The following is a 23,634-nucleotide window of genomic DNA, read 5'->3' as shown; positions in this document are numbered from 1 at the left end:
ATATCCTTTATATGAGTCATAAAACTCATACTGAGGAGAATAGTGAAGAAAAAAAAAAGAGAGAGATGGAGATTTGGCAAGTAAATCTATTGGGCCCAAGCCTCGGCCTAACCAGAAAGCCCTATAAGGCTTCATTCAAGCTAGAACAGGTTTGAAGCCGTGTATGGCTAATTGGCTATACTATATTGTCAATTTATCTCAATAATCATAAAGTAGACTTGCCATTTTCAAACTTGAATGAATCACTTTAACCCCATTTTTTAACTCAAAAAACCAAAAAATAGTTTGGATGTGCATTAATAATCTTTTTAGTAAAGCAAATTTCATGCTTATTAGACTTTTGTCAGACGCAAAATCTTCAATCATGGAAGAATTGTATGAGTTTTGGGACTAAAAATTTGGTCTCAAGTGCTGAGCTTGCTATGGTTTTTAACAAAATGCCACTCTATTGCTTAAACATCTCCCAATTTGGTGGTGGACTAAATGACTTAATGTATGTGGAACTCATTGATTCAATATCTAAGTAGAACTCAATTCATTTAATACCAAATTTACAGGTAACTAGTGTGTTGACGAACCTGCAAGTTCTAGAATTGATTTTGACCACACCACACCCCTTTGTATTCTCTAACCCCTGTTATCATAAGACATTTAAGCCGCTCCACATCTTCCCACCGCCCAGCTTCAGCATACATATTAGAAAGCAAGACATTGCACCCGGTACTATCATGCTCCAAGGATAAGATGTGTCTAGCTGAAAGTTTCTATGTTTTGGTTGTTTCTGCTTGCAGTCAGTATTGATCCCATATCCTAGCTGTAGGGAACAATGAAATTTCATCAACGAATATCTTGGCTTGCTCAAGATTGCCGTATGCCCAATAAGGTCAAGCATACAGCCATAGTGCTCTATTCCAGGATCTATACCGTAGTCCCTACCCTTCTTCAACCATGCCAGAAATGCTACAAGATGATGACAGGGACACAAAGGCTCATAAGGTTTGAAGCCCTTTTCCTTCATTTCAGAAAACAATTGAACAGAAAATCTACCAAACCCATGGATGTCATATGCCATGATGATTGCGTTCCATGATATTACATCCCTATGTAGAATGTAATCAAAAACTTCTCGTGCAGCCCCTATATCCCCACATTTTGCATACACGTAAACAATTGAATTCAAGATGAAAGTATTTGTACCAAGCTCCGACTTCATAATAAAACCATGGATTTGCTTTCCCTCTCGCAATGAGGCTGATTCGGAATAGGCAGGTAGAATGCTTGCAAATGTAAATGCATCTAGTTTAAAAGGCTGGTGCCAAATATCCTGAAACAAAACCAAGGCTTTATTGTTCCACCCATTCTGTACATAAGCAGCAAGCATGGCATTCCATGAAATCAGGTTTTTTTCGGTCATCTGACCATATACATGTTCTGCCATATTCAACTTCCTGCATTCTCCATACATGTCAACTAAAGTAGTTTCCAAGACTGGATAAGGGAGAAAACCTTTGTTTTTATTTTTTTATTTTTTTTTAAATATTACCAATTTTCAAATAATTTTGTTAGTTAGCATTATTTTTAAATTATTTAAGAAACTAACATCTCGAATGTAAAAGTCAAGTGTACTGTAGCAACTCGAGTCTTACAGACTGGAGTTCCACAAAACCCAGAAATCAAAACTTAACACAGCATGGGAAGCTCAGATGGAGAACTTTGGTAGTAGATCAAGATCCAGAGTGATAGATCAAGACCCAAAGAGAAAATCAACAACAAGAATGAAAAAACCCACCCAATGACTCTGAGAACTTGACTTCAATTGCCGCCGCTGCCACCTGGTTTTGATATCTCTAGTTTGTTGTTTTTGTCTTCGTGGTTTGGGTTTTGTTATAAAGATCTCTTTGGTTTGATCTCTCTATTTTTTGTCTTCTTGGGTTTCTGGGTTTGATCTTTCTCTGTTTTTTGTCTTCGTGTTTTGGGCTTCTATTTTATCTTTCTCTGTTTTTTTGTCTTCATGGGTTTCGTGGTTTGATTTTTGTTTTTTGCTTGTGTACGTTTGTGTGTTTTAAGTTTTAATTTCTGGGTTTTCTTGTGAAACTTGAGTCTCACAGATTCGATTTTCACGTGAATTTTCATAGAAATCGAGTTTGTGATACTCGGTCACAAACTTGATTTGCTACAGTGAACTCGAGTCTCACATACTCAATATGTTAGTTTTTTAAATAGTTTGAAAAAAATGCTAACTAACAAAATTGTTTGCAAATTAATGTTATTTTTAAAAAAAAAAATCCAAAACCTTTTCTAATGGCATAACCATGGACAGATTTACCTTCCAAGAGAGGTTGTGATTGTGCACAAGAGGGAAGCATGTTTATCCTTGTGATTATATCTGAGTTGAGAGGTGTTACGTCTACAATATTTTCACAACAAATCGTAGGTGGTTAGTTGATATTGATTCAAATTTGAACATAATACTAACATTACTTTTTTGTCCTAACAATAACAAGCAGTAATAACCTGCCACTTTGGATTTGTTGTAAAAATATTGTGGAAATATTGTGGACATATCATTTCTTATCTGTGTTCAATTTATCAGCATCTTGCATTTTTCTCAAGAAAGCCAACGACTCAAGAAAACGAGAACTTAGAGCGAAACCACCGATCATTGCATTCCAAACCACCACATTTTTCGGAGATATAGACCATGAAAAACAAAAGAGCCTTTGAGCGGCTTGTGGTAAATAATTATTTTGTGTTTTCCAATGCACAGAATTAAACATGTGGGTATGACTTTCAATAAATGAATAAATAGGATGAACTCTGTAGAGTTAAAGCAAATGGCCGCAACACCCATGACTCAAATGGAGGTCACACAGTGGCTTGGAGTCGTAGAAGTTTGAATCTACTAAAGCCAGCAGTGAAGCTAACAATATAATTGATGTGAGCAAGATAGAAACAGTAAATTCAGATTCACAACTGACGGAGTTTGAAGATATAAGTTTTCATGAGTCTCAGCACCACACATCTGGAAGTGGATGTATGAAGGACCAAATTTCTGAGGATACACTATACAGATGTTAATATGGAAGGAGCATTTGAACAGGAACAGGATGACACCATGATTATTGATTGTGCGGAACCAGTTAAAATTACCTCACATTCTTCTGAAGAATCACGAAGCATAAATGTGAGGGATAATCTTGTGTGCAGAGTCTCTAAACCTCTTGATGGAGTGTCTGTTCTGCTGTCATGTCCAGTTTAGATGCACCTAATGATTTCTCAAATAGATCATTGAATTGTGTGTCTCCTCCTAGTCTCAGTGTAGTTTGATCTGAAGTATCTCCTGCACTTAAGTCCAACTCCAAGTGTTTCACCCAGAATCAGCAACAGAAAAGGTTCAGTACTTCATCAATGCTGACTGCTTCCCAAAAAGATCTGGTGCTCTGTTTACTAAAAAAAAGTTAAGAACTTTCTTACACCACCTGAACATTTGGCAACAAGAATCCGTCAGGACCTTGAAATTACTGATAGTTGTCGACAAAGTCAGCTCTAAGGTGGTCATTGTGCACTTCAGATTTCCATCCAAACCTGAAAAATTCCAAGCCAGTTTTATCAGTTGACAAAGTTGATGTGCGTGTGTAGACCTTTCCTGGTGATATACTATATAAGCTGATTCAGTCATATGTACGTGTACTGGTTGTAAGAATAGAATGCAGCTTGAGTGACAGTTCAAACCTACAAATAGTACCTGTTGATGGATTAGAGTCTGCTGACAAATTGAAGAATCAAGTTCCCAAAGTAAGTATAGGGACAGCTGAGTTTCCAAATATTTTTCTGGGCTCTTAATGTGTATAAGTTGGTTGACCCCCGCCTTTCCAAACAGGCTAGTGAAGTATTTGGCAGGAACCATCAGGTGAGATATGGCAATGGGAAGATTATTGTGCTAAGCAAACTTCTGAGATTGTGCAGCCTAACTGTTTGGTAGGTTTCTTTCAAGTTATACCAATACCCAACTATAGCCATTAGTTTTCTTCTAGTGATGCATGACTTCTTCATTGATTATCTACCGGGGCAACAATACAAGCATGAGAGAGACTGCAACACCATATTTGCATGCATAGACAAGGGAAGAAGAGCTTAAGGTAAAAATTTGTTCTCAAAAAGTTCCCATTCAGTATATTGTGCATATATCTTGCCTATTATCTCCAGATTTTTAAGGAGAAATATAAGAATCATCCTGAAGTTTTAAGAACAAAAACTGAGTATAAAAAAAAAAATCAAGATGAGCTGAATTTGAAGTTTTAAGTAATATTTTATTATGGTATCAAGGTAAATAATCCTAAATTTGAACCCAGTTTCTGAACTCTCTAATTTACATCTCATTTAAAAAAAAGAAGAAGATGTTATAATTCTTAAAGAGAATTGAAAATTTTTAATAGAGAACAATTATATTATCAATAGCAACCCAAGTTTAGTTATAACAACACTCCCATGTATAACATCACATGTCCCCAAAGATAGCATTGTTTTTCATCCATTTCAATATAACTATCCAATATTGCTATTTGTTAGGGAAGTAGACTCAATGGTTTTTATTTTCCCATTTTTCTTCGGTTGGATATTAAATTTGGGTTGGGCTGATGAATGATGGAAATAAAGCCACCAAAGTCTCAGCCCACATAGAGACAAAAATATTATTTATTATAAAATATCACAATCAATTTCTTCCACACAAAAAAAAAAAAAAAATCACAATCAATTATACTGAAAAATTATCGATATTATATTATTATGGACTTAAATAAACCCCTCTTTAATAGCTCACCTACATTATTTCGATTAGTGTGGCTTACAAAATCTCACATCAATAGAGTCATTCCTACCAACCCTAGTGTCAAGTTAAACCCACCACATTGGGCTATATGCCTCTAGTTTCTTAATCTTAAATCCAAATAAAACAATTACGAACTAAAATAGCCAAATTTATCATTTCAATGACTTGCTTATGCATTCCACACCTACCGTCAAATTTCATGGCAGTAAGTTTAACCATTAGTGTCCCCGCAAGAGACTTAAAAATAATAGAATTGAAAAAATTGCATGTGATACCCACATGTCAGTGAGACATGCGTCTCATAGGTTTGATGGAGGAGATACTTTCTCCTAAAACCCTTCAGACCTTGTATCACGACTAAAAAAGCACAATAACCCAAAAATGAGTCTGAGAAATTGTTCGAAACCACCAGGGACATGGCTGCGCTTTATCCTTGCTTGTGTATACGGACTCTACACCACCAAGGACATGTTCTGTTTTCTACATTTTTCTAGTTCGGTTGTCTTGGGCCTGCACCTCCTTTTCCAAGTATTAACGGTTGTGGGTAAATAAAGTCTTATTGGGCTTTCTGGTTAGGCTGAGGCTTAGGCCCAATAGATTAACTTACCAAATCTCGATTTTTTTTTTTTTCACTGTTCTCCTCCGTATATATGAGTTTTATGACACATATAAAACATATCTTCCTCCCTTCATTTCACTTTTTTCACAGTCAAAACACAAACTAAAACCTTAAACCTTAACTTGGTCCCTTCCTAGTGTCTCAAACTACAATGCCTGAGACTGTTCCAGACGACGTCGTAGAAGACATCCTGGGCCAGTGAAATCCTTAACCAGATTCAGGTGCCACCGCACACTATTAATGAAGAACATAGATGGGTCAGTGTTTGGTTTCTAAGGTTTTTATTTATTTATTTTTCTTTTCTATTCTTATATAAATTTAATAAAGAAAAGAAAAGTTTAAGTTGGGCCCTTGGGCTATGCTAGCCCAGCCCAACTAAGGCTACCTCAAATCTTTTATACCGAGCACTTCTTGTCTACTTAGGTCCATTACATTCTCATTCTTTTGAATCCTTTTTCTCAGCTTTAGGGCAGAACATAACTACCCTCTTTAAAACGGAATTAACGGTCTTTCCCACAAGCGAAATGGCAGCAACATAAAACTACTGGGCACGGCTACTTTTTCAGGGCCTAAATTTCAAAGCTCCATCTTATCTGAAAATGGCAGCAACACTTTCTGTTCATCTCACCTACTTCAACGACTCCAACACCCCCCAAAAAGCTTGGCATAAACATATCAAAACAGGCAGAACAAACCGAAACTCCAGGATAGTAAACAAGCAAAAAGTCATGAAATTTGGTCCATTCAATAGGACCCAATTGAATACTGTAAAAGCTTTGGTTGAACCTGAACCAAGCACTTGCTCGCTCACACGGGCTCTTTGTAATATTGTTGATTCTGGGTGTATGGAAAATGCACTCTACCTGTTTGAGAAAATGATTCAGTTGGATACATATATCCGGAACACATATATCTGGAATGTTATGATTAGAGGGTGTGCCAATAATGGGTTGTTTAGAGAGGCGGTTGATTTTTATTGTAGAATGGGATTTGAAGGGGTTCAAGGTGATAATTTTACTTACCCGTTTGTGATCAAGTCGTGTACGGGGTTGTTGTCCTTGATGGAAGGGCAGAAGGTTCATGCAAAGTTGTTTAAGATTGGTTTGGATTTGGATGTCTATGTTTCTAATTCCCTTATTGTTATGTATGCGAAGATGGGGTATATTGAGTTCGCTGAGAGGGTGTTTCGAGAAATGCCAGTTAGGGACTTGGTATCTTGGAATTCTATGATTAGTGGATATGTTGCCTCTGGGGATGGTTGTAGCTCATTGATGTGTTTCTACGAGATGCAGGCTCTTGGGATGAAGCCTGATAGGTTCAGCATGATCAGTGCACTTGGTGCTTGCTCTCTTGAGTATCGTCTACACTGTGGGAAGGAGATTCATTGCCAAGTGCTGAAATGTGGGTTTGAACTGGATGTTATGGTTCAGACATCAATTATTGACATGTATGGAAAATGTGGTATGATGGATTATGCGGAGAGGTTGTTTGACAGGATATCTCCGAGAAATGTGGTGGCTTGGAATGCTATGATTGGTGGGTACGCGCTAAGTTCTCATTTTCTTGAGTCGTTGGCTTTCTTGAGAAAGATGCAAGATGGTGATAAATTGAACCCGGATATAATCACAATGATAAACATGCTTCCCTCTTGTGCACAATTACAAGCTCTGTTGGAGGGTAAATCTGTCCATGGTTATGCCATTAGAAAAGGTTTTCTCCCTCATCCAGTCTTGGAAACTGCTTTAGTTGACATGTATGGAGAATGCGGGAAGTTGGATATGGCAGAATGTGCATATGGTCGGATGACCAAAAAAAACCTGATTTCATGGAATGCCATGCTTGCTGCTTATGTACAGAATGGGTGGAACAATAAAGCCTTGGTTTTGTTTCAGGATATTTGGCACCAGCCTTTTAAACCAGATGCATTTACATTTGCAAGCATTCTACCTGCCTATTCCGAATCAGCCACATTGCGAGAGGGGAAGCAAATCCATGGTTTTATTATGAAGTCGGAGCTTGGTACAAATACTTTCATCTTGAATTCAATTGTTTACATGTATGCAAAATGTGGGGATATAGGGGCTGCACGGGAAGTTTTTGATCGCATGCTGCATAGGGATGTAATATCATGGAACACAATCATTATGGCATATGCCATCCATGGGTTTGGTAGATTTTCTGTTCAATTGTTTTCTGAAATGAAGGAAAAGGGCTTCAAACCTAATGAGAGCACCTTTGTGTCCCTGTTATCATCTTGTAGCATTTCTGGCATGGTTGAAGAAGGGTGGGAATACTACAATTCAATGAAGAGGGACTACGGTATAGATCCTGGAATAGAGCACTATGGATGTATGCTTGACCTTATTGGGCGCACTGGCAATCTTGAGCTAGCCAAGATATTCATTGATGAAATTTCATTGTTCCCTACAGCTAGGATATGGGGATCATTACTGACTGCAAGCAGAAACAACCAAAACATAGAATTAGCTGAACTTTCAGCTAGACACATCTTATCCTTGGAGCATGATAATACTGGGTGCTATGTCTTGCTTTCTAATATGTATGCTGAAGCTGGGCGGTGGGAAGATGTGGAGCGGCTTAAATGTCTTATGATAAAAGAAGGGTTAGAGAAAACGAAGGGGTGTAGTGTGGTTGAAATCAATTCTAGAACTTGCAGGTTCATCAACAACGACAGGTCACATGCTGAAACAAACATGATTTATGATGTATTAGATATTATCATGAGGAAGATAGGAGAAGACATTTTTGTTCATAGTTTTACCAAGTTCAGACCTTTAGATTTGAGGAAGAACAGAGCAAACTCACCCCAGAAACATAGTGTGAGATTGGCTATTTCTTTTGGCTTGATATCCACTACGATTGGAAGCCCCATTCTTGTAAGGAAAAACACTAGAATATGTGAAGATTGCCACATTGTAGCAAAGAAGATTTCAGAGATCATTAGAAGGGAAATAATAGTGGGGGATTCAAAGGTCTTTCACCACTTCAGGGATGGGCATTGCTCATGTCGGGACTATTGGTGACACCCAGTTTATAGGAACACTAGGAAAAATTGTAAAACAAACCTTGCTAGATATGTTGTATTAGCACAATGAGGCTAAAGATCTACCTGACAGTGTATATATTACTTAAGACATTTAATCACACGAGTACTATAATTGCTAAGTTTATTCAATGTTCATGACATTGTCTTATGCAACGTTGCTAATCAACAGCATTTTTAGAATCTCCCTATTGTTTTGCGTGGGCCACTTAATTATATCCTAGTTTTCTCAGATATGTAGGCAGCGTGATAGACTACTGACTTGATTGGAACATTCAGCCAAATGTTGAATCAAAATTTGTCCCTAATTGGCCAGGTTCTGTAACATGCAAAACACCCCCTATATATTTGATTGCAAATAAGAAGTTGAAAAAGAAAAGCCAAATTTTGTAATTTTATGCATTGGTTAGTTCGAATCCTAGAACTGCTCTTCTTTTTGTTGTTGTTGTTTTCCTAGCAAATCTCACCTAGACCATTGCACACAAAAGCAATGAAATTAAACATTTTAATTATATAGTACTAACAGAAGACAAATAAAAAAATTTCAATTCCTTAATTATGCATTTCCTATTTTTCTATTCAGTCTATAAAATCCAAAATTATTTTTGACAATTCTATATACTATTTCAAAACAATTCACAAAAGTAAAGCTGAAAGTAGTGTTTGGAAAAATTTGAGCTGAGACCCAATGGTGAGATTCTTAAACATAACAACATAAAAGCACCCACTGCTCTCTATTCTCCTTGCTTTCTATTCTTGTACAGTTGTCTTTTTTTATCAGAAACCAAACAGGAAGTACGTTTGAACAAAATTGTAAAATTCAAACATTGAGTACAACAACATATTATATAAAATAATAATAATAAAGAGAGAGAGAGAGAGAGACCTGAGTCATGGATATTATTTACCTTGCATCAGGATTCAACAACACTAGATAAAACAATATCTAAGAAAGGGGAAATTGTTATTTTGTGATTTATCAAGTACAAAAGATGAAAAAAATGTTGGGAGTCATGGTGCTTCTGGTAGCTCTGTAGGTATCGAGGTAGTTATTGTATGCCTTGGTGGCTTTTTTTGCTTTTGCTAGCTTTTATTCAAGATATGGCAGAAAAAGAAGAGAGAAGAGCAGCATGCTCGTCCTCTAAAGCTGTTTGAGGATGATGATGAGCTTGAGGTCGAACTTGGTATTCACGACTGAGATCTTTTCTCATTCATGTCTTGACTGTAATCAAGAGGTGCGCCTCATGGCTTTTGTTTTGCCTTTCATTTGTAACGATCACTGCTTTGTTGATATAGGTTGTTTGAAACTTTATATTTACAGCCTTTTCTGCATGATATCTTTATTGAATACTGTTTTGTAGATCTTATACTGATTATGGTTATATGTGATCTATTCCAAGGGATTGTCAGTTTTTCCAAGAAAGGAGTTTTGTTGTGAACCTAGAGTTTTTCAAGGCTTTGGCATTACAGTTCTACTAGCTCCTCCTCATCCCCCCTTAATTCTATGGATTATACTGTCATTTTCTTATGTTGACATTTCCTGCCTCTAGTACATCTTATTGGGAAACGATGATGCTATTTCACCCCACATATGTGCACCATGATAGCAAATCAGCAAGCTCTATCATTTTCTACTTTTACAAATTAAAATACAATGTAAGAATATAAATGCACCACCTCTATGTAGCTTGTAAGAATAACCCATGAACTGTATATGGACATTGAACAAGCGGGGTAAAATTAGTTGTTGGAGAACACATTGGAGGAAGTATAAACACCTTCCAAATTTACATCCCAAATTATGGATGATTACACCCCTTTTCACTGATTGATCTACTTCCAGATACATTTTAGGCAATTCTAACCTAAGGCCAGCCATCCTCACCAAGCTTTAGGAATACATGGCATAATGATGAATTATAACTTATAAGCAATTTTACTATCAACTTGCATTTTAGAAGGAAATCTTATATTCTGTCACATGATTGGGAGTATTTAAGACTATTAAGGATTTAATCATTATCTGTGGGGACCCTGAGTTTATATTATATATATGAACATTGCCTTTGAAGATTGTGTTTTTGAAACAAAATTCTTATTGTGTAAAATCTAGAGGGGACATATTTGGAACAAGATGATTGGAAGTTGTCTAAGATAGTTTGGCATGTATTATGAAGAAAATGATTGTTATGGTTCAACCTGAAACAAAAGCAAGACCAAATAGAATGTGGGCCGAGTGGTGAGAAATAATATGATGGTCTTATGACTAAATGAAATAAAAGAATGTTCATGGCATTGGTTTTTTGTTGGTTGTGCAGTCTATGATTCCATGGAATAAGAGTGTTGCTGGAGTAGTTAGTTGTTAGGTGCAATATCACAGTAATTTTGATGGGGAAATTAGTATTTATTTCAATTCAGGAAATTCTTTCTCTTCTTGGTGGCATGATTAGTGATTTTGATGATGTTGGTAGGGGTGTCCATGTAACCCATTTACCAAACCAAACCGAGAAACCCGCTCAGACTGACCCGCTTACTTCCCGATCCGACAACTCTAGCGGTTGGCGGCGGGTCTCAACCCTCCAAACCCGATTCTGGCGGGTCGAGTGGTGGGTTTTCTCCTCTAAAACCGCAGCTACCTGACCCACCCGACCACCACTTTAGATGAACCCTACTCCGTTCAGATCTGGCGACGATTTTTCTCAAATCTACTTAGATTTGATGATTTTGGCTCAGATTTGGCAATATTTTTCAAAAAATTGCATAGATCGGTGACGTTTAAGCTTAGATTAGTGACATTTAAGCTCAGATCGGTAACTTTGGCTTAGATCCGGCAATGTTTAGGCTCAGATCGATGACATTTCGCTTTCCTCCAACCAGATCCGACGACGTTCCGTTCTCCTCCGCTCGTCGCTGCCGTTCGTCAATTTCAACCGAACCGACCGATCGTTTTTTAGACTCTGATCTGACTCGACCCGTGGTGATTGGCGGTAGGTTGCGGGTCTGATTCTCTCCCACTCGACCTAAGCAGGTCAAGTCTGGGTTAAGTCCAAACTTGACTCGGACCAACCTGTGGTTAGCCCTAGATGTTGGTGTCCCTTCACTATGGTAGTTTAAAACATCAATTAGTTTCTCTTTTTGTTCTTCTGCATTTAAATAGAGGCATGAGTTTGGTTTTGCTGGGAAAAGAAGAAGAAGAGAGAATTAGACAAAAAAGAAAAAGATTATCATAAGAAAATCTAACGCATATTTTTTTATTAAAATACTTTAGATTGGTTTTATGAGAGATGATGATGTTGGCAATTTGCATTTTCATTTTGAAAGTTTAGGACTACAATAACGAGCTATATGGTTTGTCTTCATTTTTTATTCAGTTGGGTGATACTATAGGAAAGTCAAAAACTAGGGTTCTAATGTTAATGAGAGATTTGGGGATTTTTTGAAATTGGGCTAAATTGGACAAAATTGACATGAGTGATTGATAGTTTGAGTAATTATAACATGATTTATGATTGTTATATTGTTTGTAAAGTTTTAGACCCCTTAAGACAATATGATTAACCTAATATTAAGCCAAGTTGATTAACAAGTTTGTTAATTAACACTAGGTTAAACCAATATGTGTAACATAAATATAATGCGGAAAAATATAAAGAACACAAAATCTGATGACCCAGGAAAACCAAATCGACAAAGAAACTTAGGGGGATTTAACCTAGCTATCTTCAAGGTAAAATAGATCCACTATAAAAGAATTGAAGTTTGTACAATAGAACTTAGACCACTAACATCCTATTGCTACATCGAGTAGAAAACTTACTACCACAACTATGTGACAGCTCCGAGTCCACGGACTACTTGTTTCTTTTGATCCACTGCAACCACAAGTTCTCCTACTTGTGACTTTGAGACTCCACTTAAAGATTTTGGATCTTCGTTAAGTTCTTTATGCAGCAGCTGAAGTGATCACCAAGCTCTTGACATTAATCTTGATCTCGATAACCCTAAGTGTGTATGAAGGTAAACACCTCTGAATCTCATAAGAGATTCAACACACAGCACATTAAAAAGCCTCTAAAACGTTGCTAGGGTTTTTCTTTTTATATGAGAAGTAAAACATAAAATCCTACACGTCAAACAAGCTTGGGCTGAGTTGAAAATTCTGCAGAAAATTAATTCTGCACGATTCTCGATCGATCGAATCTAATTTTCGATCAATTGAGCCTTGCAAAATTTGTCCACTAATTTCTGCAATTACTCAATTCCAACTTTATAATAAAAATATACTTTGAGTAAGCCTAAACCTAGACTCTATGTTTTGATCATGGTTTGCCAATACAATACACATTGAAGTTCTAATACATTAGTCCCTAAGGTCTTAGAACCTAACATTGTTCAATTGATCAATATGAAGTTAAAAAAAAAAAAAAAAAAATTAGGTTCTTCAAAATTGGGGTTTTGAGAAATTCTTAATTTTCTTGGTCAATTTTTGAAATTGAGATGAAATTAGGTTGTTTTGGAGCATTAGATCATGCATCATATGAATTCTAATATCATGCATCATGTAGTTTTTCAAAATTTCATGTTCTCTTGTCTCTAACCCTTCTTAATGCAGTTTGCCATTGGTTTTATTTTGTTGTTTTTGATTCTGTCCTTAGTCATGGCTCCTAAGGTTGGTAGGAGGTTTAAAACTAGAGCAAATTGGAACCCTGGGTCTTCCTCTTCTGGTTCAGCCCTAGTTGATAGAGATCGTTTTCTGTTTGCCAAATGTGAGGAGACATATGAGACCTTGACTAAGTATAGGTCTATCTGGGGTGAAAAGGAAATAGTTTTGAGTGAGCTAGATCCTTTCATTCATAGAAACTTTGTGTCTAGGAACTGGGTTTCTTTATGTGAGGTGTCTGATCCTCCTCTTGCAACTTTGATTAGAGAGTTTTACTCTAATCTCTCTATTTATTTTAAGGTCACAGGTGGTCATTACTTGACTTCTAGGATTAGAGGTTAAGGGTTTACCATAGCTAAAAAAACTGTTTCTGAAGATTTAGGAGTACCTTTACTTCGTAAACCCATATACCCGTACTTTGAGTTTCCATTTGTTGATGACAGGATGTCACTTCTTTGTGGTTGACCTGTTTCTTGGGGCATTGAACCAAGAGTTAATGATTTTGAGTTTATAGAAAAATATATATATTTGAGGATTTCCTGTCATAACATCTATCCTATTTCATGTGTTTGTACTGTTCCTATAGATAGATGTGCTTTTCTTTATGCTCTTGTTACTGATGGTTCTATGTGTTATCCCTCTCTTTTTATCCAAACCATTTTTGATATTTCTAGGAGTAAGAGTAAAGGTCGGAAATTGTTTTGTCCCATGTATATTTATAGGATTTTGAGGTTTTTAGAGTTGTCTAAGTTTCCTCCCTTAGAGTTAGTTCATATTACTGCCCCCATTGAAGCCACCTTTCTTAAACAGTGACAGACGCAAATGAAGAGTGCTGAGCCAAGCATTGAGACGTCAAAGAGAACACGAGGAGAAGCTTCTATTGCAGCTCTTTCCTCAGGTTCTATCCCTCCTACTGAGGAGACTTTTGTGGATCCGACTACTGCTGTGGATCCTTCTGTGGTACTAACAATGCAGACCCTACTGTTGCCCGTCCTCTCTCACTTCATGCCATGATGGAGTCTTTCATGACTACTCAGGTGGCTCATGGACAGCTTCTAGAAGAGTTGTTGATGGAGGTTGCTTCCTTGAGAGCGGATTTTATGGAGTATAAAAGTGTTTTTCCACCTCCTCTACCCTCTGATGACTAATGTTGCATTTGGCAATTCATAAATATCGAACTGTAAAATTGTATCATTCTATCTCAAAACCAATTGGTGATGAGGAAGACACTCTCAAATCTTTTATGGCATTCGACATCACACCACACGGGCTTGTTTTTAGAGTGGTTGTAGGGAGTCAAATTGTGGTCCCCCCCTAACAATCCTTCCCTCACAATGACACTCCCATGACTCGAACCCGTGACTTGAACCCATGACCTTGGCTCTGATACCATTTGTCGGACCATGAGCTGTGTCATTCCACCTCAAAACCAATTGGTGATGAGGAAGACACACTCAAATATTTTATGGCATTTAACATCACACCACACGGGCCTGTTTTTAGAGTGGTTGTAAGGAGTCAAATTGTGGTCCCCCCAAGGGTAACAAAAGGGGGAGTAAGTTTTAGGACTTTTTATATGTAAGGGTAGTAGATTTATTGTATTTAGGGGGAGTTTGATGTATTTTTTTTTTATTTTAGTTTTGATGTTTATATCAATGTTATGAATACCGTTTTGGAACCCGTTTCGGTTTGTCCAGTGGAATGAAATATTTCGGTACCGATCAATTTCAGTGTACCGTTTCAAAATGTTTCGGATTCCAAAATATATAAAACTATTGCTTTTAAAAGCATATTACTTTATATATATATATATATATATATATATATATATATATATATATATATATATGTTATTCATAACCTATTACTTTTAAAAACATAAGAGTTATATTTATAAAACTTGTTATTTTAAAATTAATCTAATCAAATTAATTAAACTACTATTATTTTAATTAAAATACTAATTAATTCTTTTAATGCAACAAACTGACAAACCAAGGCTAGGCACACTGCACAAACCATCTCTATTTCCAACATTTTATTATTTTTTATTATTCTTTTTTTCCTCACAAGCTATATTTTACTTTTTTGTCTTATTATTTCTCTGGTTTTTTCTCATCCCACACGTCTTCAATTCTGTCCTTCATCACATCTTTCTCTACACTCTTCATCTTTATTTACACATTGAGTCAGACATGCAATCTTAGCTTTTTCATCTTTCTTTTTATGTTTTTTCACTCACAAACGCAGCTTGTCTTTTTACTCTCTCAGTCTATCTTCTCTATTCCCTCCTCTCTCTCTGTCTCGGATGGAGATCTGTTAAGCGTGAACCATAATATTGCTTTAGTTCTGCTACTGCTATTCTACTACAACTCATGAAGCAAAAGACTACATCGTGTTTTAGGAAAGGAATGGTGGATCGATTTTGGTCTAGTTAGAAGATCCAAGTTTTAACTTTTTGTCTTTTTCTGCAACAATTCATACCGGCCGAATATTGTATTTCGGCCAAAATTAACCGAAACAGCCCGGATCTTCCGAAACACACCGGAACAGGCCGAAATCTTGTCCGAGGTGGAATGGAGGGGCTTGCCGTTCCAGTTTGCTTGCCGGTATGAGATTTTCCGGCCATTTCGGCCGGAACGGAACGGAATCCATAATGTTGGTTTATATCTATTTAGTGTTTATATACTTGATTCACAATCATTGATGTGCTTATTGTTTATGATAGTTATTGATGATGAGGTTATTCATTATTGGTGTGATTACTGTTGTATGGGGTTGGGTCCTAGGCCCCATAAGCCTTGAGCCCAAGCCTCAGTACGGAGATGGGCCCCAAACCCCATGGGCCTTAGGCCCAAATCTCGCAGTGCATTGTTTGGCCCTACATTCATTTTCGGTCCATTGGCCTTGATCCGGACACTCTGATGGCCAATCTATACACCAAAACTGGAATAAGACCTCGCTAACTTAAATACCACGAGCACATTCCCCCCGATCTTCTTTAACATGGTCGAGGATATCGTTTCTTGGAGAACCCTCATACTCGGTTGCTCGATAGTGCCTTTGGGAATATCGCTGCCGGGCGAGTCATGATGGTGGGAATCATTTCCAGTGCCACTATCACTTTCCTACGAGAAACCCACCTAAAGATGATAGAATTGGACCCTCATTTACACTAGGAAGGAGAGTAATCATGACACCTCCACTTATCTAAGGCTATAAATAGAAGAATGGAAGGGGGAAATGAGGTTGGCAATTTGAGAGAGAAACACAGAGAGAAGAGAAAGTCTACAACAAGAAAAAAGAAGAGAGATTTAGAGAAATAGAGGACCTCGCAGAGTCCTAAGTGATGGCATGGGTCTCAAAGCCAACGATCACCCATAGTAGGAAACTCAAAGCCCACGAAACAAGTAGATTGTGAGCCAAAAAATGCAAACTACATATTTTTGGCCCACACAATTGGCGCCGTCTGTGGAAATCTCCTACAAAACTGTGGTTTTGTTGAGATCAGAGTGAGAAAATGTCTAGAGGCTAGTTAGGGAGCTACGCTGAAAGTGGTTCTAGGAGATCTTCCTGGGGATCTACTGGGCGAGAAAAAAGGCAAAAGAGATGCGAAGATAAGGAGCATTAGCAGGAAGAAGAGCAGTTCGGCCTCGGGGATAGGTCGTATCAGACTCATCGGAAAATGTTGGGCACTTCGGAGCGTCAGCGTGCTGATGAGCAGGGCAAAGAACTCGAGCAATTACGAAGGTTGGTGAGACATTTGGAGTTGGAAGCAAGAATGTGGCATCAGAGGAGAGGTCATGGGGAATGTGAGAAAGGGTCAGCAAGTGTGGGGGGTCGATACAGAACCGGATCTTGTTAGTCCGGTCCCCATCTTCACGGGGATCACTCGCGGTCACGGGAATATGCAGATATGGGTTCAACTTCCCTTGAAGAGCGAGGGCCTAGGAATGCCGCCATGGACGCTATGAGCCGAGCCCTACGTTGAGCTGCTCGATCACCATTCTCCGAGGACATTGAGCGAGCCCCTATGCCGAATAAATTTATGCAGCTGTCATTTAACTCTTACGACAGGAAGACGGACCCAGTAAAACACGTAAGCCATTATATACAGATGATGTCGTTACATGCCTATAATGATGCGTTAATGTGCAAGGTGTTTCCTTTGAGTCTCGAGCCTACTACATTGAGGTGGTTCAATGGATTAAGGAAGAGCTCGATTCACAGTATCGTCGAGTTGATCCAGGAGTTCGGTGTCCAGTTCATGACTTGCAGCTGAGTACCACAGCCAGTAGACACACTGTTATTAATGAAAATGGGGGCTGGAGAAACCCTTTGTAACTACACTAGCCGGTACTAGGAGTTTTATAATGAAATCGGTGGGGGCAGCGAGAGAATCGCGGCAAGCACTTTTCGGTTGGGATTACCCGAGGAATCCAAGCTTTGAGAGTCACTTACAAGAAGGCCTCTCGAGGATATGAGGCAACTGATAAGACGTATCAAGGAATATAAGAGGTTAGAAGATGACCAGCTCTAAAATAAAGGTAAGGCCCCGGTTGTAAGCAATCCTCGACAGGGCGATTTTCAGCCGAGGCCCAGGAAGGATTTGAGGGATCAAGAACCAGAAGCCCCGGGTAGGAGAAGTGAATCTGGCATTCAAGGAGCTAGTGCACAAGACCGTGGATCGTCAAACATCAGCCATACTTCCGATGGCCAAACAAGATGGGGGGCGACTCGTCAAGAAGAAATCAAAATCTATATTGTACATACCATAAAGATAAAGGGCACACCACTGAGCAATGTAGGGTGTTGAAAGATTATTTGGGGCAGTTAGTAAAGGCGGGATATTTGAAAGAGTTCGTGGTGGGCCCTAGGAACCAGGAGACTGGGCAGGATGGTCGGCCACAGGGGAATCCTCTTCCCCCTCCTCTTGGAGTGATACATGTCATTCATGTAGTCCCGAGGGGCATGTTGGCACCTAGTAAGAGGAGTGTGTTGGCGGTAGCACCCGTGGGAAGCTGTGGGGGATTGGAGATGGTATGCCACACAGAAGTCCTCCCGTGGAAGGTATTTGTGGATGGCGTGTCTAACGCGTTAGGGGTTGGGGCTAGAATCATAGGTTAGGCTGGAACATTCTTTTAGGTTGGGCTTTAGAGCTTCTAATAATGAAGCCGAGTATGAAGCCTTGCTGGCTGGATTAAGAGTTGTCTCGGATTTGGGTGCTAAGGAGGTGGAGGTATACTCAAATTCTCGATTGGTGGTTAATCAGGTATGGGGGAGCTTCGAGGCCAAAGATCCCCTCGGATGATTGAATATTTGCGGCTGGTAAAGAAGACTATGGGCCACTTTTCGAGTGTGACAGTGGACTAAGTGGCCAGAGGGCAGAACTGCCACGCCGACTCATTGGCCACATTAGCATCATTGGTAGTCGATGGGGTGCCTCGATTAATCAGGGTGGAATTGGTGGCCAAGCCAAGTATTAAGACAAGAATGGGAGTTTCACAAATTACCACCGCCGGGAAATGCTGGATGGATCCTATCATTGACTTTTTAGTTGAGGATCGAATACTAGGTGACGAAAAGGAAGCGGCTAAAGTGCACTGGGCCGCTGCTCGGTACTAGTTATCTACCGATTAGAAGCTATACCGAAGGTAATTCGAGGGGCCATACCTACAATGTTTACACCCCAGCAAGATTGAAGAACTCCTGGCCAAGCTACATGAGGTGGTGTGTGACAATCACGTTGGGGGACGTTCATTGGCCCACCAAGCGATGACTTAGGAATTTCGGTGGCCGCAAATGTGAAAAGATGCCATCGAGTATGCACGGAAGTGTGAGCAATGCCAAAAGCACACTCCGATGATTCACCAACTTGTTGGGAACCTGAACCCTACTAGTAGCCTGTGGCCTTTTGCCCAGTGAGGGCTAAACACAGTTGGTCCTTTCCCTCGGGAAACAAACAACCAAAGATTCGTGTTGGTGGCCGTGGATCACTTTACAAAGTGGGCAGAAGCGGAGACACTAGCAAACATCTGGGATGTGGATGTCAAGAAATTCGTGTGGAAGAACATTATCACGAGATTTGGGGTACCAGAGTCCTTTGTATCAGACAATGGATTGCAATTTGATAGCAAAGATTTCTGCTAATTTTGTGATGATCTCGGCATCAAAAATTGGTATTGCACCTGGCATACCCGCAGAGTAACGGTTAAGCTGAGGCCACCAACAAAACCATCATGGACGGACTGAAGAAAAGGTTAGAGGGAACTAAGGGAAAATGGGCTGAGGAATTGCCCAGTGTTTTGTGGGCATACCAAATGACCTCGAGGAGATCCACGGGAGAGACTCTGTTTTCTCTGACATTTGGAGCGGAAGTAGTCATACCAACTGAGATAAACCTATACAACACTCGGGTTTCAGGATTTGCTTTAGTCGAGAATGCAGAACTGATGTTGAGACAGCTAAACCTGTTGGAAGAGCACCACGAGGCGGCGACCATATGGTTGGCAGAATATCAACAGAAGCTTGCTTGAAGGTACAACAGGAGCGTGAGGAAAAGGGAGTTTACCGCCGAAGACCTAGTGCTTCAAATGGTGGTGGGGAACACCCGAGAAGTTAATGCAAGGAAGTTAGCCCCGACCTGGGAAGGGCCATACAGAGTTACTGCCATTGTTGGCGCGAGAGCATACTATTTGGAAGACTTAGATGAAAGACCACTTCCCCTGCCATGGAATGCTCACAATCTAAAGAAATTTTATCACTGATCATTAGTACATGAAGGCACAACTTGAACATAATGTTGTATGTGCCTATTATTAATATGAATGCGATGTTTATTCATGCTGGTGTGTTTTTACCTATAACCCCATCGTTAGTTAGTTCATTTTCCCATCTAGCAAACGCGCAGAAAGCTTACGCTAATTATTCTAAGGACAGAAACCTGTACCCGACCCGATCTTTATCACCGGGCGGGTGGAAACTAAGTTTCTATATCTAAGGATTGAAACCTACTCTCGATTCGATCTTCATCATCGAGCAAGTGGAAACCTAATCTTGAAACTATATCTAAGGACTGAAACCTGCTTTCGGTTCTATCTTCATCACCGAGCAGGTGGAAACCTAATCTTGAAACTATATCTAAGTACTAAAACCTGCTCTCGGTTCAATCTTCATCACCGAGTAGGTGGAAACCTAATCTTGAAATTATATCCAAGGAATGAAACCTACTCTCGGTTCAATTTTCATCACCGAGTAGGTGGAAACCTAATCTTAAAATCATATCTAACTGAAACCTGCCCCCGAATCGATCTTTATTACCGAGCATGTGGTAACTATGAATCAAAGCATTCATGAGCGGAAACACACTCCCGACTGAACACTAACCACCGGGCAGGAGATTGCTTTTAGCATGAATGAAATCAAGTGCCCATGAGGGGAAAACCGAATGACCCTTCCTAAACACAGAGGCCCACCTCGAACCTAGCCTTGATCACCAACGTGGTTTATGCCTCTCGAATGGAAGGGTGAGTTTTTATCGTTAAAACCGGGTAAACCCCGATGGGGGTACCCGGCCATCATGATTGAGAAAGTAAGGTATGATGAGCAGATTAAACACAATCTTGTATAAGCTTGGCAATTATCTACAAGCATGGATATGTTTAAAAGAGAAGAGGGGGAGGGGAGGGGAGGAGAAAAACATCCAGTTTCCATCTTAAGAGGAATAATTAAAATAATTCAAAGGTTAAAATAATTGTCTTGCCGCCACAACCCGACGACCTAGGCAAACCAAGCACGTAACAAGTAAAAAAAAATAAAAATAAAAATAAAAATAAAATAAATATAACGACAAAAGAGGGTCCAACATAAACGAAACATTAATATTCATGTTGTAGGGTTGGTAGGCAAAAGCTGGGTAGCAGGTTGTCCGGATGCATGCTTGGCTGTCTGGGCTATTGGGAGTGTCTAAGTATGGACTTCTTCGATGACGGTACGAATGTTGCTGGTGACTTCCGGATCGACCAACTCCACATGGGAGTCAATCGCCCATACCAGCTCCCTCATGCTAGGGGTATCTTCCTCGTCCGCGGCATCGACTTGACTTTGAACGGGGGGAGGAAGGGTTGGATAGGGAATTTTCTCGAGATTCCTAAGTGGAGAATCCTCAGCCACTCCCATTGCTTGAAGGGCGGCCAACCACCCCTCCCTGAACCCATGATGCCGGGCTTGGTGGATGATGGGCTCCATAAAGTTTTTAGCTTCCGTGAAACCAACGTTATACCACTTGTCCTCGCAGGCTTCAAGGGCTGTTTTTAGGTCAACAATCTGGTCGGCTTGGGCCAAATTTAGGCTATCTGCCTTCGCCAGTTTGAGCTCGGTTTCCTCCAGCTTATCCCTCATGTCTGTCAACTTGCTCTCTGCTGGCAATCGGGATTTCTTGGCAGCTTGCGCCTTCCTCTCAGAAACCTCAACAGCTTTTCCCCTCTCCTTCTCCGTAGCGACAGCAACCTCTTTCAACGCTTTTTCCCGTTTGATATCCTCGGCAGCCTATTTTAGTCTCTCGTAAATGATGCAGGTCACCTACGCGGCCTGATGACGTAACAACGATGAAACGATAAGTGAAGACATGAAAAATACATATGTGTGGCTAACACATGAAAGAAGATGAGATAGTAAATTACTGTAATGGTGTGCCACTGTAGCCACCTAGCTAGTGATTCGTTGTCCCCTTCTGAGAGGAAATAAGCATCCTCAGGTAGAAGAAGACCCTGCGCTAAGCTTTGGGTGACCCGCCCCCCTTCGTCCTGTACCCATGTCTGCACGCAGGCAGTTATTGGCAAAGGCCTATCGCCCAATTTGAAGATAGTCTGCCAACCCACCTTGAACTGAGAAGAGGACGCCACATTAGACCTGACTTGGGCTGTTGATTGAGAAGCACCAATTGGCTCTTAGATTGTGGGCCTGCCAGTTACACGGGGTGGGGTTCTCGAGGGAGCGTTGCCCAGAACCCGAGGGGTTTTCTTAGCAGCGCACTTCCTTTTCTTAGCCTCACCAACGGGAGGAACCTGGTCCTTTACTTGGGGTAATTGAGGTTGAGTTGCGGGGCAGGTGCTGGGAAAAAACCGATCAATGGTCATCACTCTCTTCTTTACCATCTTTTCTCCTTGATTGGCCTCTGCGCCCAAGGGATTAATCTGCTTGGCTGCTTCTGGCTCAACTACTTGGGTGGGGGTTTCAAGCTTTCTAATGGGCACATGTTTTTTGTGATTCTGAGATACAATCTCAGCAGAGGTGTCCCTTATCGATGTAAGATCATTCACAGTAGTATATTGAGGGCCAAGATCTCGAACTTCACCAACGGTGAGCGTAGGGGAGAGGAAGTTTGCGTGTCAAACGTCTATGTACGAGAGAAGCGGACTATCTACCAATAATGCCTGGCTAAATGATTGCTAGGTAGTATACACCGGGTTGACACCGAGTATCAAATGAGATGCTTGGAGTTGTCCGTCCTCATGTACAAAATTTTTTGACCTAAGCACGAAATTAAGATCTCTCACATGCACGACTCTAAGATCTGGTTCAAATCTTCCCCCCTCTGTAACAAATTGACAAACAAACTGATTAGCATATGCTTAAATAGCTAAGTAGAAGATTCTAATTTTAAAGCAAACAGAAGTTCTATGTACCGACCAACACTACGCAGCAAAAATGGGCAAGGGAGCTCATCGGCAAGCCAATTGCCGCTCACTCGAACAAATTCCCCCACCGAGTTTTTGTTGGAATCGAGAAGGTATGATATTAGCTGTACTCGCATATCCTAGGTTTTTAGGTAGTAATCAGTCTTAATGTTTTCGCACAAACGATACATGAAGTTAATATCGTGGTGATTTAACTGCAGACTAAATATTTGGTTTAACCTATTGACACAACTTACCACTCGGCAAAAATTGGGGGGGAGCTGGTTGGGACACAAGCCATAAAATCCAAGGGTGCTTATAATAAAAGGATCCATGAGAAACCTAACCCCACCCTTGAGAATAGCCATCAAAGGGAAAAATACTATATTTGAGCCGGAGCACCTGTGAAGGTTGATATCGCCCTCGTGACAGTAGGTGATATCAACATCTCTAGGGACATTATAGGCCACTCTAAAATTAGCCAAGGATGCTTCAGAAGAGAGGAGGTAAGAATATCCTATTCTTAAACTCAAAGATCAAAGGGAAAGAAAGAAGATAAATTAAAAATGAAAGATAAACTTACTTTGGGCTCTAGGGAGTGATGAACTGGAGTGGAGTGTTTATGCACAGGAGGAGGATACTCGGCAGGGAAGAGATTGAGAGAGAAAAGATGTAAAAAGTGAAATGGGAAGTTAGGCGAAGCTATATATACAAGTTAAGGCATTTAATGAGGCAGGAGGCGGGAAAAACCCCTCCTAACCCTTTTTGGTAAACTCCCTACAC

General features: G+C 39.8%; 1 protein-coding gene and 1 pseudogene across 1 annotated transcript; one reads left to right on the top strand and one right to left on the bottom strand.

The window, feature by feature from the left end:
* Positions 1-535: 535 nt before the first annotated feature.
* On the bottom strand, positions 536-5,249 carry LOC142644525 (pentatricopeptide repeat-containing protein At4g35130, chloroplastic-like; annotated as a pseudogene).
* Positions 5,250-5,796: 547 nt separating this feature from the next.
* On the top strand, positions 5,797-8,614 carry LOC142642839 (pentatricopeptide repeat-containing protein At4g35130, chloroplastic). Its single transcript, XM_075817265.1, has one exon. The coding sequence runs from the start codon at positions 6,050-6,052 to the stop codon at positions 8,492-8,494; it is 2,445 nt and encodes an 814-aa protein (XP_075673380.1). The 5' UTR covers positions 5,797-6,049; the 3' UTR covers positions 8,495-8,614.
* The last annotated feature ends 15,020 nt before the right edge of the window (positions 8,615-23,634 follow it).

This window comes from Castanea sativa, chromosome 7, assembly GCF_040712315.1.
Source record: "Castanea sativa cultivar Marrone di Chiusa Pesio chromosome 7, ASM4071231v1".
In the NCBI taxonomy this organism is placed as follows: Eukaryota; Viridiplantae; Streptophyta; class Magnoliopsida; order Fagales; family Fagaceae; genus Castanea; species Castanea sativa.
The sequence above is the reverse complement of the archived record's forward strand: the minus strand, read 5'-3'. Positions and strand labels throughout refer to the sequence as shown.